General features: G+C 42.4%; 1 protein-coding gene across 5 annotated transcripts in view; it reads left to right on the top strand.

Annotated features, from left to right (window-relative positions):
- The window catches only part of igsf9bb (immunoglobulin superfamily, member 9Bb), a 665840-nt gene that overhangs the window by 177007 nt on the left and 469933 nt on the right, over positions 1–18900 (top strand). For all 5 annotated transcript variants that reach the window (XR_010977166.1, XM_068053913.1, XM_068053912.1 and 2 more), the window contains exon 2: positions 5410–5607. Coding sequence is in view for 4 of the 5 variants with exons in the window: in XM_068053913.1 (XP_067910014.1) it covers positions 5410–5607 (198 nt within the window). In the remaining variant the exon portion in view is untranslated. The remainder of the gene's footprint in view (positions 1–5409; positions 5608–18900) is intronic.

The raw sequence follows: 18900 nt of genomic DNA, 5'->3' as shown, positions 1-18900 counted from the left end.
GTTTCTCTTTGAAAGAGAGAGACATTTAGCAGGTTCTATGTTGATGCTTAAGACTTCTGGTAGCTTAAGATAGCAGATCTAAGATAAAATTGAATCTATATTAATCAGATGCATGCTGGAGATGTTCTACTAGTTAGCTGCACTGACAATTAATAGTAAAACTCCTTGATGTCAATGATTTATATAAACTAAATATAAATACACTGTGCATATGTGTGGAATCAGAGGAGATAGGGGAAGTGTTAAATGAATATTTTGCGTCAGTATTTACAGTAGAGAAAGAAAATGTTGTCGAGGAGAATACTGAGATTCAGGCTACTAGGCTAGATGGGATTGAAGTTCACAAGGAGGAGGTGTTATCAATTTTGGAAAGTGTGAAAATAGATAAGTCCCCTGGGCCAGATGGGATTTATCCTAGGATTCTCTGGGAAGCTAGGGAGGAGATTGCAGAGCCTTTGTCCTTGATCTTTATGTCGTCATTGTCGACAGGAATAGTGCCGGAAGACTGGAGGATAGCAAATGTTGTCCCCTTGTTCAAGAAGGGGAGTAGAGACAGCCCTGGTAATTATAGACCTGTGAGCCTTATTTCGGTTGTGGGTAAAATGTTGGAAAAGGTTATAAGAGACAGGATGTATAATCATCTTGAAAAGAATAAGTTCATTAGCGATAGTCAGCACAGTTTTGTGACGGGTAGGTCGTGCCTCACAAACCTTATTGAGTTTTTCGAGAAGGTGACCAAACAGGTGGATGAGGGTAAAGCAGTGGATGTGGTGTATATGGATTTCAGTAAGGCGTTTGATAAGGTTCCCCATGGTAGGCTATTGCAGAAAATACAGAAGTATGGGGTTGAAGGTGATTTAGAGCTTTGGATCAGAAATTGGCTAGCTGAAAGAAGACAGAGGGTGGTGGTTGATGGCAAATGTTCATCCTGGAGTTTAGTTACTAGTGGTGTACCGCAAGGATCTGTTTTGGGGCCACTGCTGTTTGTCATTTTTATAAATGACCTGGAAGAGGGTGTAGAAGGGTGGGTTAGTCAATTTGCGGATGACACTAAGGTCGGTGGAGTTGTGGATAGTGCCGAAGGATGTTGTAGGGTACAGAGGGACATAGATAGGCTGCAGAGCTGGGCTGAGAGATGGCAAATGGAGTTTAATGCGGAAAAGTGCGAGGTGATTCACTTTGGAAGGAGTAACAGGAATGCAGAGTACTGGGCTAATGGGAAGATTCTTGGTAGTGTAGATGAACAGAGAGATCTTGGTGTCCAGGTGCATAAATCCCTGAAGGTTGCTACCCAGGTTAATAGGGCTGTTAAGAAGGCATATGGTGTGTTAGCTTTTATTAGTAGGGGGATCGAGTTTCGGAGCCACGATGTCATGCTGCAGCTGTACAAAACTCTGGTGAGACCGCACCTGGAGTATTGCGTGCAGTTCTGGTCACCGCATTATAGGAAGGATGTGGAAGCTATGGAAAGGGTGCAGAGGAGATTTACTAGGATGTTGCCTGGTATGGAGGGAAAGTCTTACGAGGAAAGGCTGAGGGACTTGAGGTTGTTTTCGTTGGAGAGAAGGAGGAGGAGAGGTGACTTAATAGAGACATATAAGATAATCAGAGAGTTAGATAGGGTGGATAGTGAGAGTCTTTTTCCTCGGATGGTGATGGCAAACACGAGGGGACATAACTTTAAGTTGAGGGGTGATAGATATAGGACAGATGTCAGAGGTAGTTTCACTGGGTGGCACAGTGGCGCTGTGGTTAGCACTGCAGCCTCACAGCTCCAGGGACCCGGGTTCGATTCTGGGTACTGCCTGTGCGGAGTTTGCAAGTTCTCCCTGTGTCTGCGTGGGTTTCCTCTGGTTGCTCCGGTTTCCTCCCACATGCCAAAGACTTGCAGGTTGATAGGTTAATTGGCCATCATAAATTGCCCCTATCGGTGGTAGGGAAATATATAGGGACAGGTGGGGATGTGATAGGAATACGGGATTAGTGTAGGATTAGTATAAATGGGTGGTTGATGGTTGGCACAGACTCGGTGGGCCGAAGGGCCTGTTTAAGTGCTGTATCTCTAAACTAAACTAAACTAAACTTTACTCAGAGAGTAGTAGGGGCGTGGAACGCCCTGCCTGCAACAGTAGTAGACTCGCCAACTTTAAGGGCATTTAAGTGGTCATTGGATAGACATATGGATGAAAATGGAATAGTGTAGGTCAGATGGTTTCACAGGTCGGCGCAACATCGAGGGCCGAAGGGTCTGTACTGCGCTGTAATGTTCTAATTCTAATTCTAATTCTAATATTGACAATAAAAAGCATAATTCAGTTTCATAAGTTTTACCCATTTGCAATTGTATTTGGTGCAAGATACAATAGGGAACAATTGTCTAGTGGTGGGGAGAAGGAAAACTGATTCAGCTAGCCTGTGAGCATTGGGAGTTGTAACATTGCGTCCAGTTTACACTGGGAGCTTTGTGCAAATGCATCTGAACTGGCATTACAGGAAGGCATACTTATGATAGAACTACCTTATGCCATTGCAGATTTGCAATTCAAATCATTTCCTAATGACAAATCGAGTTGGAATTTAGGATCAATTTAATCCACTTTTCCCATTTATTTGCACTGAAAGACTGCTTAGAATGGGGCTGCAGTACTACTACTTTCATATGATGGGGAAAGCTTTTAATGGGATATCTAGTTTGGCTTCTCAATCGTTGGGCCCCTGTAATGCCGAGTGGAGAAATGAGAAGCCTCCTTCAACAGATTTTAGTGGCAGATTGATTTGATGCGTTCCATGATCTGGCACTGATGGCCACAATCACGCTTCAGGTCCCTCATCTTCCACTTGTGGAACAGGTGACCACGTCATCCAAGTCTTGTGAGGATTCAGTTGAGTGCTGTCCACCAACTTCAAGGGAGGTAGAAGCCAGGGACTTCTGCTGTTGGATCAGTGATGAGGTGTTGGTGTTGTTTTATGCTGCATGCATCTCACAATTCTGTCCATTTGAGTAGTGGCTTAATACCAGTTGCATAAATATTAGCTGCTGTTTCCCAGAATGGAGCGAGTTTAAGCACTTTCGTGGTGGGATTTTCAAATCTCAGTGAATGGGAAGGTTCGTGTTGCTCATGAATTTTTCCATCTCTCAGAACATGATGGCCCTGTGGAAAATGGCAGGTGGAGCAAAGTGGGACAGCACCAGTAGCCACTCAGTTGGAGTGGACTTAAGCACCCCGACACTGTCCTCATGGCGGTGTTTAGCTGCATGCCCTTGATCTTTGTATGGCAGCTGCAGGACCTTGAGACAGAGCAGTATTCTGCAGCAGAGTAGACTAGTGCCACTGTTGTGGTGCAGTGTTCTGAGTGTGTTTCCCCCATGATGTTCCAGTGAGTTTCCAGACCGGGTTCACCCTGGTTTTTACTTCTTGGCTGGTGTTGATGAGATGAGGCCAATAGGTAAGAGTCCTGTCCAGGGTGACACTCAGGTATTTTGGGTGGGGGCCATGGGTAGGTCACTTTTCACAGAAGAAAACATTGACTTCTTTTCTGGCGGCGGTGTTGTTCAGATGAGCTGAACTATCAGTAAAAGTAAGTATGGTACAATGTAGAATGTATTGACAATTTTGGGTCCTTCCATGTGGTGTTTATTGGGATGTGCTTTGTGTAAATCAGTACCTTTTCTGAATGTGAGTCCAGTTTTCGGCTGTATTTCGTACACGTCCAAGGATCAATCAGCTGAGTGCATGCTTGGTGGTTTTAATAATGGACAATGGCATTTTGCACTTGGCATCTCTGGCACATTAATTGAATGTCCTTTCTGCTTGCACTTGCTTACTATTCTATGCTTTTTTTCTGCATTGGTACAACAGGTGTTTAGATAAAATCTGTTGGAGATGAAGTTGTTATTTGCACTCCAGTGTGATTAGAAATTCATCACACAGTTCAATCATGTCCTGACTGTAGCTCCTTCAGCCTCCCTGACTACTGATATAAATCTGCTGCTTTCAGGTATTTTGTAGTGTATTGCCATATTACCCTGTGTACTTGGTATTACCACAGTACCTGCTGTGCAGGGAACTACCACATTCCACAATTTGTAGAGCATCACTGCGTGCAGGAGGAACCATTGTATTATGCAATGTGTTGGATGCTACCAGTGTGCATGGTGCTACCATGCTGGTGTGTTGGGTGATACCACACTACAGAGAACAGGGTAGTGCAATATTCCAGTGTGTGCAAGATAAAACGATAATGCTCATTATGTACAGTACTCCCAATGTTCATATATTGTACAACAGTTTAACCCACTTTTCCCATTTACTTGCACTGAAAGACTGCTTATAGTGCAGCTGCAGTGAAAGTAGGTGTGGTACAGTGTGGAATGTATTGACAATGCTGGATCCCTGCATCTGGATTTAAATATGCTTCGGGCTTGTGAGTCCTGTTCTTGTTAGTTAACTCTTGGACATTTCTAAGGATCAATCAGATAACTGCAAGATATAATTATACTGCTTGTTATGTGTGGTACTCCCATAATACCTAGTGTGCTCATACTTAGTAATACTCTGGCTTTGCTCTCCTGGCAGACAGCCTTGCCTGCTGGAGGCACAGAGCAGAAACTTGGGCATACATTGCACATGATTTTCTGACTCTGAATTTATAATACGTTTATGGCAACTGAAATTAAACGGATTCCTGTAGAAAAGTGAAGACTGGGATGATGAAAATTCTATGAAATATGGTTTATATGTTACTGAGATTGTGGAAAATAACTAAGAGGGTTAAATGAATCCGTAAGTGTGGAAAGATGTACCAAAGAGAAAATAAACTGTTGTTTGGGATTCACTGTCAAAAACAAAATCATTTCCTTTAGTGGGTATTGGCTTTGGTCATACATGAACTTGTGCATTGGCCTGAAGTGACCTTTCCTGTTTTGTTTAAATTACTAATGAGTACAGGGATAGCTCTTCATAGCTATTACATGATTGCATATTCTCTGCATCATGAAGATGGTGCCAGACTGTCACAATATCATGTGAATCCTAATAATATATTGCAGCAAAAGCACCTCTGTGACCATATTACTGGACTGTGTAATAAAAGTAGGTGACCAATAGATAAATACAATGAAAAAGAAAATTTCTCTACATTCCAACAATACAAACACAACATTTAATCAGAACTGCTGCAGTGTTATTTTAATCGCAATGTATGGCTGTGTCAGACATAGCTCTCTGCACATTGTTACAGTGTTGCTCATATCCTATTTGATTAGCAGTACAACTTAGAAGAAGAATGCCATACTCGTCAATAGCTCCAGTTCTCTGTGCTCTGAACAAAACTGTGCTCTTAATAATGGTGGGAAATGGGCCTCTCATATCCTTGAGTAACTGGCATTTGACCATTTGTTTCTTACAGGTGCCCACAGTGCAAGGGAGGAGCCTCAGTTTGTGACTGCCCGTGCTGGCGACAGCGTGATTCTAGGATGTGATGTGGTGCACCCCGTGACAGGACAACAACCCCCTTATGTGGTAGAGTGGTTTAAGTTTGGAGTTCCCATTCCAATATTCATCAAATTTGGCTTCTATCCTCCTCATGTGGATCCTGGATATGCAGGTAGGACACATGCAGTTCCCACATTGTAGCCCAACTCCATCTACATCAGGTATTAAGTAAATGGTATGGAATGGCACAATGCCGTATGGTGTAACAAATACTGCTGGACAATATTGGGAAGCTAGAAAAAAGAATGAAGGTTTGGAAGATGCTGTTTTTTTACTTCAGTAAAACTGGAAAGTAAATTTTCCTTGAGTGGATAGTTGGAATTAAGACTGAAATTTTTCAACTTCTGATGAATATTTAGTTTGAGTCTCTGGCCTACTTGACAGTGCTTTTGATATATTGTTGGTCTTTCTATCACTTCTTTATGCAGATCCTCAGCAAATTACGAAGGGAAGTAATTGCTTCTGCAGTTTAACCCCAGTAGCTTAGTCCTGCCCATCAGAGCTGGCACTTCATCCACAGTTCATATTCTGTCACCTAACATTGTTGAGGAAACCACAGCAACTCTATTCAACTGGAGCTTGAAATAAAACTCTTCCGAGCATGATCAGCATTCAAAAACTCTCTGTGTATATTCAGTCTGTCTGAAAGGGGGCTGAGGGTCATCTTGCCCCTTGGTCCAGCTTGATTGGTTTTCTACCCCTCCCTAGTTAGCTAGATTTTCTAGAAAATTAGTTTTTGTTTAAAACCATTAGAAATAAAGAAAATTTGTTTATTTTTCTGGGATTATGAGAGTACCACAAAGTTTATTTTCTGGATTTTCATTTTAGAATCATAGATTCATGGTCTGGCCTCCAACGTCTCTCGTGGCTGAAATTGTTTTCTGTAATATTAGCATACAAATGTGTTAGGAAATCCCTGTGTCTGCTGCTTTCATGGGGACATTAACTCATCTATATGTTAGCATCACATTGCACAAATTTGCTCTGTGAATCTCTCTCTCTCTCTCTTTCTCTTTCACTCTTGGTAGATATTCTCACAACAAACTAACTCAATATCAAATGGAGCCCCTTCCCACTCCAATACAAAATTGGGGCAGTGGAAAGGACTTCAGGAAAACAAATCATTGAGCAGCAGAACTTTTAATGACAAAATATGTATTAAAAAATTACTTATACAACAGAATAATTTAAAAATCTATAAGTCCTATTATACTGAAATTAATCTTTGCAAGCTTTTAATTACCATCAGAAAAGGTTATTATTCACTGTAAAGTACATGCCTATGACAACTAGAAAAAGATTAAAAATAAACTTTCAACCCACAGTTTGCAGCCATGGCCTCAGTCAATGACCAGCTGCATCGACACAACAGGGATTGTCAGCCGTTGCATTCTCGGATGCCAGAGGGAGCTGTCATTTATTGCCCACTCCAGAAACAGCTGTTTGCTGCAAGCCTACGTAAAGCTACACACCTGTCTCTCATTTTATGTATGATTTTCTCATGCACACTTCCCTGTTTCCTCTTTTTTTATTGAAGTATTTACCCCTCTCCCCTTCACTTAACTCTTGCTGCCTGGAATCATAGTATTCTATCACACAAAAAGAAGCCATTCAGATCCTGTACAACTCTGATAGAATGATCCATTTAGTCTCATTCTACCGTCTTTTTTCGATACCTTTAAAACATTTGTCTGTGACCCTCACAAACTCTTTCTCTTATCTGTCTTTTGCCTGCCAAGAAATGAGTCCTGGCGATATTAGTGAGAGAATACTCAGTGTATTTATATGACATTGCTCAGAAGTGATTTGCATATTTAAAACAAATGCATGTGTTAAAAACGCAGAGGAATGTCCGACAATCATTATTGCATTTGTGACTAGTTTTGAATAGCACAGTTTCAACCCCTGTTAGAATTATGCAGAGGGAAAGCAGAAATGATAGTTATATATTTAATTAAGGATATATTTTCACATTCATGTCAATAACAAAATAAATATCAAGATTGTGTAAAATAAAAAAGCAAATGAAAAAGCAGCTAGTTCTTGGGACATTCCCTTCGCTGAGGAAGGAACTAGGGTAAATCGCTTGGCACATAACAGTCCGAGTCTATAATATTTGACAGAGTACAGAGATCATGCTGCATAAATTTTTGTTAGTCACAAGTGTTACAAAAATGTGATCAATATGAGGTCAATTTTTCCTTTCAGTGTTAAATGTATATCATTTTTATAATACTTGATCACTATTCAGTAGCACTGTTTCTAGATGAGGTAATAGGGGGAAATAACATTGTTAGGGACTATGTATTGTATAAAAGCACATACAATCAAGTAATTTGAAAAGCCTTTTTTATCTGAACTAATCTGTTGTCTTGTGAGTATACTGATAATTATGGAATGTTTCCAGTACTACTTCAGAGGTGTGACCCTGGTGTGGGGATTAAATCTTCGCCTTTTATGTATATACTCATTTGGCATTTTGAACTCAAAGGTCTGACTGTGGTAATGAAGTCAATCTTCATCTATATCCCACCATAGGGAAAATTGTTTCCTTGTCTTCAATGCCCATTATGAAGGAATTAATAGTGCTCGATAGAATGTTTCTTTCTTTTCCTCAATGGTTGGGTAACTTTAGAAACAGCATTGAGAGCCATGCTCTGAGCAATGAGAATAATGAGAAAAAACAGAATTGATCATTTCAACAGGTCTCGCTCAGCTGTTCTTTTTATTTAAAAAAATTGTGAAAATTTATTCATAGTGAAAAAAGCTAGCACATTCATATCTAAGAGCTAGTTCTATGAAGGGCAAAAGGCTGTGAGCAATTTGATTCAATCTAAGATGGTAGCTGTGGTGGGAGTCAAAATAATGGCTTCGCTCTTCCCAATTATAAAAGTATTTTAATACTTTTTTGCCCCTCAGACAAGAGTGAAAAAACGATTTTCAGATTTGAATAAAACAGTATTCTTTGCCAAAAAAAAAGAACTTGTGGATCGCATGCTTGTATATCTTTCTCAGTTGAAATCCCTCTATGTAACACTACCAATGATGGTTGTCCCTATATCATTGCTTTCCTTGTCACCCCTCACATCATAGCTTTCCTTATGGCATCATCATGGCAATAGTGCAGGTGGCGGAGAATAAATGTGATGGAGGAATGCCAAAATAATGGAAAATACTTCATATCCCATTGTTCTCCATTTATAAAATTAGGCATAATTATCAGGCTATTATGTAAAGTATTTCACTTAACACTTCAGTTTGTAAGGTTATGTTTATGTCGTGAAACTGTTGTGCATGGAAGCTGTACTGCAGTATGAGAGGCGACTGATATTCCGGAAATTAACCTACTTATATTGTGAGATGGATATTAGAGCTCCAGGCAGGAGCAGCATTATAACAACTATACATCTGCATTGTCTAGAAGCCACCTTTGTGACTCTGTGGACCTTGCTGATGTCAGGGAAGCTTCACTGCTAACCTATATGGCTGCATTTACAATTCAGCTTGCCTCCAGTCAGAGCGAAAGGGGTAAATGAACTTTTCTGCACCTCCAGTGTTCCAAGGCGAAGCTACCGCTCGAAATAAGTCTGTGTACCCATTCCAAATTTCAGCTCTGACTTAGATGTTCTCTTAGGTACTATAGTGCTGGTCACTCCTGTAAATGGTACAGTCTCGGAGGTAATTTTAACTTTGGATGATAATGTAAAATGCATGAAATTAGATTAGCTGCTCATTATACATCTCTTTCGCTTTTCATTTCCATTGGAGTTTGGGTACAATAGCGCTGTTGGTGGAAGGACAGCTAGTCGATGATCGGGCCGGTTTCCACCCAGGATGTTCATATGGTGAACAAGTTGCAAACCTAACTCAATACAAAGATGCCTTTGAAATCTGCAAAATGCAGGTGTCCTTGTGAATTGTCAGCTGCTACAACACAGGTGTGCACTTCTACTGAAGCTGGCAAAGATTTTGAAAAATAGCAAGATGGTACAAGTCATCTCCTTCCTTCTCCAGAATTGACATTCCTTCGTCAAGATGCATTGTCAAAATATTGATGGCATACTCAACTAAATGGATTGCCTCAAGCCCAGTGCATGCTGGCATTCAAAAAGCAGGTCAAGAAGTTGAAACAGGAAATTAACTCCAGGAACTGTGTCCCTCAGAAAGTGGCCAATGCAAAAATGGGGAGATGACCCCAAAACATTCCAAGCAACCAGTCTTGCCCTGTGTTAGTCAGTGGGGGAGAGCTAAGCCCAGTATATTCAGCTTCGAGCTATGCATACAGCATTGATACTGAATTCAATCAGTGCTGTCGGATCATCACAAGAACCAACTCCTGTACTGTCTCCGGAAGGGATTGCATCAACCTCAATGAGGCGGAATGCCTTCAATAAAAAGGAGAGTCAAAAACCGAGTGTCTGATCCCAGACACCCACTGCATGGATACATTCCACCACCTAAAGACTGAAGTCTGTAAGAGTTTTGCCTCTTAATATCCCTGACCCCAAAATTCCACAGTAACAGAGTAATGGCGAGAAATGCCAATGATCTACGAGAACCTGCTTTTTTTGAGAACAGTTCATATAAGCAATGACCTGAAACACTGGTGTACCATAAGTCAAGTGAGAGCTGGGGTGGAAAAGATTGGTGACAATATGAGCAAGTGGAAGTTGAGAAGTGACTCCAGTTCTGAATGCGGGAGAGTGTGGGCAAACACTTGATGTTGCAGTTCCCCCTTTAAAATATCCTGTCAACTATTCAAGATAAATGACACTAATTCTTGGCTGTGCATTTAGAGTAACAAGCTATGATAGTGACAATGATGATGACAGCTGTTTGTAAATCCTGAAGCACGAGCTTTTTTAAAACACAACTTCTTTGAAGAAGTCACTGTATGGCAAGTAGGAAAGGTCCAAGGCAACAAAAGCTATGGTGTATTCCACTAAATTGACAGTTGAATGGAGCATCTGGAGTGGGACTCAGGAGCAAAACTAAAAAGAGTCATTCTTGACTTACCCAGTTGGCATCGAGCCACACAGTACTGGAAAAAATATCGTATTTTGGTTGTATCATCTAATATCCTTTTTACTTTATATAATTTCAGTATTAAATGAGAGGACACAAATTTCCAAGAAACATTAGCTGTCGATGAGAAATTGAAGTACAGTTCTCTTGAATGTCCTCCTGTTTTCCTTAATTGTTAAAGAACCTGGTTGGAAGATTGCCCCTCTCTATTGCTAAATTGCAAATTGTTTATAATCATATTTGCACAAACATGAGTAATAATCCCCCCTCGCCTCAAGAATACTGAGTAAGGATATGGATATGATGAAAGAACACAGTTTAGTACTGTCCATTTATTCTGAATAGATTGTATTGATTAAGGTGATTGAGGACAAATGCCTTGATCCCAACCCTGTCATCAATCCCAAGGTGCTTCTGGTGTCACCTTATAATAGTTTAATGTGGAATCTAAGCTTCAGTCACTGTTTTCAGACTAATACCCAGCTCGTCAAATATTTACATCAACATCTGATGATCCCTATCCGAATGAAAGTCGATTCAATGAATTCACCCTTAGTTAAGGTGGAGAAATAAAGTTTTATAAAAATAAAAACAGTAAGTGCTGGAAATACTCAGCAGGTCTGGCAGCATCTGTGCAGAGAGCATCTGGGCGGCACAGTGGCGCAGTGGTTAGCACTGTAGCCTCACAGCTCCAGCGACCTGGGTTCAATTCTGGGTACTGCCTGTGTGGAGTTTGCAAGTTCTCCCTGTGTCTGCGTGGGTTTCCTCCGGGTGCTCCGGTTTCTTCCCACATGCCAAAGACTTGCAGGTTGATAGGTAAATTGGCCATTAGCAATTGTCCCTAGTATAGGTAGGTGGTAGGGAAATATAGGGACAGGTGGGGATGTGGTAGGAATATGGAATTAGTGTAGGATTAGTATAAATGGGTGGTTGATGGTCAGCACAGACTCGGTGGGCCGAAGGGCCTGTTTCAGTGCTGTATCTCTAAACTAAATTAAACTAAGAAACAGAGTTAATGGCCAGGATTTAACCGAAAGCGGAAGGGAGCCAGCCACTGACTGAAAAGTCGGTGGCGAACCTGCTTCTGCCTTGCCGGGATCCGACCCGTATTTTGCGGGTCCCCAGGCTTCAAGTGTTCTGAGGCGGGACTTCCACCCGCTTGAGGCAGGAAGTCTCGCCTAATATAGCTGCCAGCTAATCAGCAGGCCGGCAGCTCCTAGACCCAGCAGCACCACTGGGAGCGTTGGCCACAGCTGGGACTACAGCCCAGCTAGAAGTAAAGATGCCAGGGAGCCTGGTAGGCAGGTAAGTTTTGGTTGCCTCTCCAGGGGTAATCGGTCAGACCCCGGCGAGGCAAGGGTGGTCGGTTGGCGGGGACGTGTTGGGTGTTGGGGGTGGTTGGAGTAGCGAGGGCAACCCTCCAGCGGGCACAGGGTGTCCGATCATGAGGGCCGCTCCCCTCCCCCCCCAGAAGTTCGAGAGCCGCCTGCTTTTGTCAGGCGCCGTCTCTCGGGTCTAGGACGCCTGCTTGCCATGCATAAAATCCGCCTGGAGGCAGGCGAAAGCCCTTAAGTGGCCATTAAGTGGCCGCTTAAGGGCCTTGATTGGCCTGGGGCGGGCGGGCTGTTTTTCACCGCCACCACCACCTTACATAAATTGGCAATGGAGACGGGAGCGGGTTGGGAAGGGCTCCTGGAGCCTCCCGCTCCATTTTATGCCACCCCACCGCCATCATCCTGCTCTTTCGGGTGATGTACAATTCAGCCCAACATTTCAGGTCTGATGAAAGGTCACAGACCTGAAATGTTAACTCTGCTTCTCTGTCCACAGATGCTGCCAGACCTGCTGAGTATTTCCAGCACTTTCTATTTTTGTTTCAGATTTCCAGCATCTGCAGTATTTTGCTTATATGAACCTTTTTTTTTGGCATGGTTTTCAATGTTACTGTACTGTCCAATGGTTGATAATATGAACATTATTCAGCACTAAATAGAATGAAAGCTGAGGCATTAACAGAGAAATCTTTATGCCTGATAAATGGGGCCTTTTTTAACACTGACCTATCTACTCTTCATTGAAACAGACTTAAAAAGACATTGAAATTGAATTGGTATGAATGTGAATGAAGTAATATAAATGAGATCATCACATAGGACTGCCACATTGTGCATCTAATTTTAATATCTTTCAACAGCACAAAAAAAAAATTGCTGGGAAATATCGTTTAAGCAAACAAAGGTTGTTGCAATTAATAATCCAGCTCTAAATTAATTAAAAATCCAGTTTGATCCATTGAGGACTGCAGTATCGCTTTATACTCTGTGCTGTGATTGAAGTTAGAATGACAAAGACAGTAAGTGGTGCAGTTAGCAATCCAGAGCAATAAGCATGTTGCCAGTAGCAGCAAGGTCTGACTACTTGTCAATGTGGTTACTTTGTTTCTGGGATCTGTCCATCTGCTTGTTCTGAATCTATCCATGAGCAAAGCATGTATTATGTTCTCCATCTCTCTTTGTATCTGCATGTTAGGAAGGTTTCCATGTGTTTTAACTGATGAAATCCTGCTATAAAACCCTGTCTCTCCAGCAACAGGAGTCAAAGCAAAGGGCAAAGTCAAAAAGACTGCAATAAAGAAAACAGGTGGAGCAGTCACTCGCTGGATATGGTCGGGGGTGGGGGGGGGGGGGGGTGGCGGTAGAACTTCTGCAGGGTTTCCAGGATCTGCTGTCATTTATATCATTTCTCTAAGGTTTCCGCCAAAGATCAGGACAATCCCGTGACAATTATTGGAGGGTTTTTTTGCTTCTGTTGCTCTCTTCCGTGCATAAGTAGCACGGAGTCCAGCTCAACGGAGTACTGCTTTGACAGAGTACTTAACTAGGAAATTTGGTGAGTGAGGGAAGCCGGCACAGCGAGAGAAGAGGTGCTGTTCTGGTCTTTTGCTAAAAAAGGAGCGGCTAAGTGTTTCCAGATAATAGTCTAGAAAGTGAAGGCATGGCAGGGAACCTCAACCCCATAGAATGCACATCCTGTGTCATGCGGAAAAACCTGGAGGCTTCTCGTGGCCTGGGCGAACACATGTGCAGGAAATGTCATCAGCTAGAGCAACTTGAGCTCTGGGTTTCCAAGCTTGGGCGGTGCCAGGAGTCAGTATAGTGCATCCGCAATGCTGAGAGCTTTGTGGATAGCATGTTCCTGGAGGTGGTCACCCTGCAGCTTAAAAATGTGCAGCAGAAAGGGAATGGGTGACCGCCAGAAGGAAAAAAAGGACTAGACAGGGAGGGCATGGATCCCATGAGTTCATCCCGCTCTCCAGTCAGTATTCAGTTCTGAATACTGGTGAGAGTGTTGATTCCTCTGGGGAATACAGGCAGAGTCAAGTACACAGCACCATGGGTGGATCACAGCTGCACAGGGTGGGGGGAGAGGAGGAAGAATGGAAGAGCAGTAGTTGTATGGGATTCAATAGTGAGGGGAACAGACAGGTGCTTCTGCAACTGCAGACATGACTTCAGGGTGGTATGTTGCCTCCCTGGTGCCAGGGTTAGGAATATCACAGAGCAGCTGCAGGACATTCTGAGGGGGAGGGTGAACAGCCATAGGTTGTGGTTCATGCTGGTACCAATGACATAGGCAGAAAGAGGGATGAGGTCCTGCAGGCAGATTTTAGGGAGCTCGGAGAGAGATTGAAAGGCAGGACTTCAAAGGTAGTAATCTCCAGATTACTCCCGGTGCCACGTGCTAGTGAGTACAGAAACAGGAAGATCGAGCTGATGAATACGTGGCTAGAGAGATGGTGCAGGAGAGAACGCGTTAGACTCCAGGGGCATTGGGACTAGTTCTGAGGGAGGTGGGACCTGTACAAGCCAGACGGTTTGCTCCTCAAAAGGGATGGGACCAACATACTCGCAGGGGGTTTTGCTAGTGCTGTTGGGAAAAGTTTAAACTAGTTTAGCAGGGGTATGGGAACCTGTGAGTAGATTCTGAACAGAGAGAAGAAAAGTTGGAAATGGAAGGCAGAAGATTATTAAGTGTGTTTGGAAGGCAGAGGAAACAGCCTAGAAAATAGACAACAAGGGAGTTTGGCAGTGCTAAGTGGTATATACTTCAATGCAAGAAGTTTAGGGAGTAAGGCAGATGAGCTGAGAGCACAGATTGACACATGGGAGTATGATATAGCTAGAAGGGCAGGAATGGCAGCTCAACATCCCTGATAACAGGTTTTCTGATGAGATAGAGAGGGGGATTAAAAACATGATGGGGGAGGTCAGTGGAGTAGTGGTAATGTCACTGGACTAGTAAACCAGAGGCTCAGGCTAATACCTTGGGGGCACTGGTTCATATCCCACCACAGAGTAACCTGTGTGTGGAGGCAGAGGATGTTGGTATGGTTCTTAATGAATACTATGTGTCTGTTTTCACAAAAGAAATCCACAATACAAACATTGCAATCAGTGAGGTGGAGTGTGCAATCTGAGATGAAATTACCATAGTGAGAGAGGAAGTATTAAGGTGTTTTACATCTTTGAAAGTGGATAACTCCCCAGGCCCAGATGAAATGTATCCTAGGCTGTTAAGGGAAGCAAGAGAAGAAATAGCAGAGTAAAATAAAAGCAAAATACTGGAAATCTGAAAGAAAAACAGAAAATGCTGGAAATACTAGCAGGTCTGGCAACATCTGTGGAGACAGAAGCAGAGTTAACGTTTCAGGTCTGTGACCTTTCATCAGAAGTCTAGAAGAGGTAGCAGAGACTCTGACCATCATTTTCCAAACCTCTCTGGCTACAGATGTTGTGGTGCCAGAGGGCTGGAGGATAGCTAACCTTGTACCATTGTTTAAAAATGGAGAAAGGGATAGATTGAGTAATTACAGGCCAGTCAGCCTAATTTACTTGGTGGGAAAATTTTGAGGGTTAGGTTAAATATTCATTTAGAAAGATATGGATTAATCAAAGACAGTCAGCAAGGAATTGTTAAGGGAAGGTTGTGTCTGACTAATATGATTGTTACCTCCTCTTAAAATTCAAGGAGGGTCGAGGAGGGTAGAGCATTTGATGTAGTCTCTATGGATTTTAGCAAGGCTTTTGTAAAGTCCCACATGGCAGCCTTGTCACAAAAGTAAAAGCCCATGGGATCCAATGCAAAGTGGCAAGCTGGATCCAAAATTGGCTGAAGCCCGAAGCAAAGGATAATGGTCGATGGGTGCTTTTGTGCCTGGAAGGCTGTTTCCTGTGGGGTTCTGCAGGGCTCAGTACTAGGTCTTTTGCTTTTTGTGGTATATATCAATGATTTGGACTTAAATGTAGGGGGTTTGATGAAGTTTGCAGAAAATACAAAAATTGGCTGTTTGGTTCATAATGAAGAAGAAAGCTGTAGACTGCAGAAAGATATCAGTTGACTAGTCAAGTGGGCAGATCAGTGGCAAATGGAGTTTGATCCAGAGAAGTGGGAAGTAATGCATTTGGGGAAGGCTAACAAGGCAAGAGAATGCACAATCAATGAAAGGATACTGAAGTGTAGAGGACTTTGAAGTGCATTTCCATAGATCCCTGAAAGTGATCGGACAAGTACATAAGGTGGTTAAGAAGGCATATGGGATACTTGCCTTTATTAGCCAAGGCATAGAATGTAATAGCGGGGAGGTTATGCTGGAACTGTATAAAACACTAGTTAGGCTACAGCTGGAGTACTGTGTGCAATTCTGGTCACTGCACTAGAGGAAAGATGTGATTGCTCTAGAGAGGGTACGATGATATTTCCTGGACTGGAGAATTTTAGTTCTGAGGAAAGATTGGATAGGCTCGGGTTGTTTTCTTTGGAACAGAGGAGGCTGAGGGGACATCTAATTGAAGTGTATAAGATTATGAAGGGCCTAGATATAGTGGATAGGGTGACCCTATTCATCTTGGTTAAGGGGTCCATAACCCGGCTGCATAGATTTGGGATAAATAGAGGGGATTCGAGGAATTTTTTTCACCAAGGGTGGTGGGGGTCTGGAACTCACTGCCTGAAAGGGTGGTAGAGGCAGAAACTCTCAAAACATTTTAAAAGTACTTGGATATACACTTGTAGTGCCATAACCTACAAGGCTGTGGACCAGGAGCTTGAAAGTGTAATTCGACTGGAAAGCTACTTGTCGGCTGGTGTGGACACAATGGCCTGAATGGCCTCCTTCCATGCAGTAAATTTCTATCATTCTATATATCTATGATTCACTCAAACCCGATCGCGAGAGCAGGGACAAAGTCCCTCTATCTAATTTGGATGAATATTATTCACTGGCTTCCCCAACTCCATAGATGAAATGATTCTTGATTATAAATGCTAAATAAGTTGTGAGCTTAAGGATTGAGATGTTATCATGGACATCAGGACAGAGAAATGCTCTCAGCAGATCAGTTTTGGTTGGAAATAAGATGTCAAAATTGACTTCCTTTGGTCTTTGCTTTTTCCTACCTTTCTTTTACCTGTTTTCTCCTTTATAATTTCTACCTTTAGTGGCTCAGAATCCAAGGCCCATTCTTGCACCTTGGCTCCCCAATTGACAGAAGCAGGAATGTAAGTTGGCATTTGGCTGTAAATTATTTCTCTCCCAATTATCATTATTTCAATTAAAGGTTTTAATGGCAGAAAATGACAAGAATCTCATTATCCAAGAAACTCATTCAAGTGGCCTCCCCTGCTAGGTTCTCAACAACTTTCTGGTTGCTGCTTGGAATGTAATTACCTGACGAGAGATCTGGGAAATGTAAGAACTAAAAGCAAAATCAAAGCCTACGGGTATGTAACTAATTAAAGAAAATGAATCGTAATGCCATGTAACACAGCACATCGTTGGACTTTACAATCCAGCTGACAGCAATACTGTGATGTGAATCCTGCTCTTCAGACATTGCTGTTATGTTGATAAATAACCTGGATTTTCATTGCCTGCAGAGAGTTTGTGTTATAATGAGGCTCCAGTTTGGTGATCGTGTTACATTCACAGTCAGCAACAAAAATAATCAGGGGATTTACAGATTCCATTTGGTTCACAAACATGTGAAAATCTAGAGTTTGGCATTTGGAAGTAATTGAAATGTTGTGTATTTTATTTGTTTTGAAGGTACAGTGGATATTAAAAGATCTCCTTGTTGATTTAGTGGGGAATAACTAGACATTAACAATTCATTTCTTCATTTGCATCTAATCTTCACCCAGTGAAGCCTTCTATGGAACAGGGCTTCTGGCAATATATTGCAATCACAAAACACACCATCATGGAGAACATGACTTTACACCCGTAGTTCCACTTATGAATTGATGCTGATTTTGATGAGAGGGATGTCTGGGAAATTCTTGGTGGTGAATCAACCTTTTCGCAAGGAGGCAGGGAGAGGAAAAAAGGGAGATTTGCATTTATATCGCACCTTTCATGACTGCAAGCTCCCACAAACAGCAATGTGATAATGACCAGATAATCTGTTCTGACATTGAAACATAGAAAATAGGAGCAGGAGTAGGCCATTCAGCCCCTCAGGCTTGCTCCACCATTCAAAAAGATCATGGCTGATCATCTAATTCAGTACCCTGTTCCCATTTTCTCCCCATATCCCTTGATCCCTTTGGCATTAAGAAATATATCTTGTCTCCTTCTTGAATATATTTAATGACTTGGCCTACACTGCCTACTACAGCACCCTCTGAGTGAAGAAACGTTTCCTCATCTCGGTTCTAAATGGCATACCCTGTATCCTGAGACTGTGACCCCTGGTTCTGGACTCCCCAGCCATTGGGAACATCCTCCCTGCATCTAGCCTGTCTAGTCCTATTAGAATTCTATAGGTTTCTATGAGATCCCCTCTCATTCGTCTAAACTCTAGTGAATATTAGGCCTAGACGACCCATATTCTTCTTCGAAATAGTGCCCTGGGATTTTTTTAATGTCCACCTGAGAGGGCAGATGGGGCTTCGATTTGATGTCTCATCCAAAAGACCTCACCTCCAACAGTGCAGCAAACCCTCAGTAATGCACTGGAGTAATGTTCCTGCAAAACAGCACAGGTGCACAACCATGCAACTGCCTGAAAGGTACTGCACAGGCCTAGTTCTATGATAAATAAGGTATGTGTCTGCCGCCACACAAAAGACTTTAAGGAGACAGAGCCTTAAAAACAGGACTGCGCAAATCTAAATTTTAAACAGAACATTGCACTGGTGCATCAGCCTTGATTTTTGTACTCAAGTCCTCGGAGTGGAACCATGTGACTCCGAGGCAGGAGTGCTATCAGCTGAGCCATAGCTGATACTGGAAAGAAAATTGGGAGGCAGGTTGGGGAGTTGGGCCTGGTTACCCAGGCCCCTTTATGCACTGTTAGTTTTTTTTTATGGAGTGGCATTG

Source organism: Heterodontus francisci, chromosome 22 (assembly GCF_036365525.1).
Source record: "Heterodontus francisci isolate sHetFra1 chromosome 22, sHetFra1.hap1, whole genome shotgun sequence".
NCBI classification, from domain to species: domain Eukaryota; kingdom Metazoa; phylum Chordata; class Chondrichthyes; order Heterodontiformes; family Heterodontidae; genus Heterodontus; species Heterodontus francisci.
This window is presented reverse-complemented; position numbering and strand designations above follow the sequence as displayed.